Below are 316 nucleotides of genomic sequence, written 5' to 3'. Positions count from 1 at the left end.
CCTCCCCGCCAGCAGCCCCAGCCGGTGGATGTTCCTGTGCTGGAAGCTGTGCAGCACGGCCAGGTGCTTCCCCACGTCCCCATCCCGCCCGAAGTCCCGGCGGAACACGCCCAGCTCGGGCTGGAAGGTGAATTTCTGGGGCAGGGGGCTGTTCTCCCGCAGGTAATCCCAGACGCTGAGCAGCAGCAGGTGCACCTCGAAGGGCGCCAGCTCCGGGAACAGCTCGTGCATGTTGCCCAGCACGGGGGGCAGCAGGGGCCCCTCGGCCAGCAGCGCCACCAGCGCGCACGACGCCCGCAGGTGCCACGGCGAGGCC

General features: G+C 70.9%; 1 protein-coding gene across 1 annotated transcript in view; it reads right to left on the bottom strand.

Moving 5' to 3' along the window:
• POLR2G (RNA polymerase II subunit G) overlaps positions 1 to 231 on the bottom strand; it is a 2590-nt gene extending 2359 nt beyond the window's left edge. Inside the window, exon 1 of the mRNA XM_017747264.1 lies at positions 10 to 231. Coding sequence (XP_017602753.1) covers positions 10 to 231 — 222 coding nt within the window. The remainder of the gene's footprint in view (positions 1 to 9) is intronic.
• Positions 232 to 316: the final 85 nt, after the last annotated feature.

Source organism: Corvus brachyrhynchos, unplaced genomic scaffold, assembly GCF_000691975.1.
Source record: "Corvus brachyrhynchos isolate BGI_N302 unplaced genomic scaffold, ASM69197v1 scaffold442, whole genome shotgun sequence".
NCBI lineage: Eukaryota > Metazoa > Chordata > Aves > Passeriformes > Corvidae > Corvus > Corvus brachyrhynchos.
Note: the sequence above shows the minus strand (reverse complement) of the source record. Positions and strands in the feature narration are given on the sequence as shown.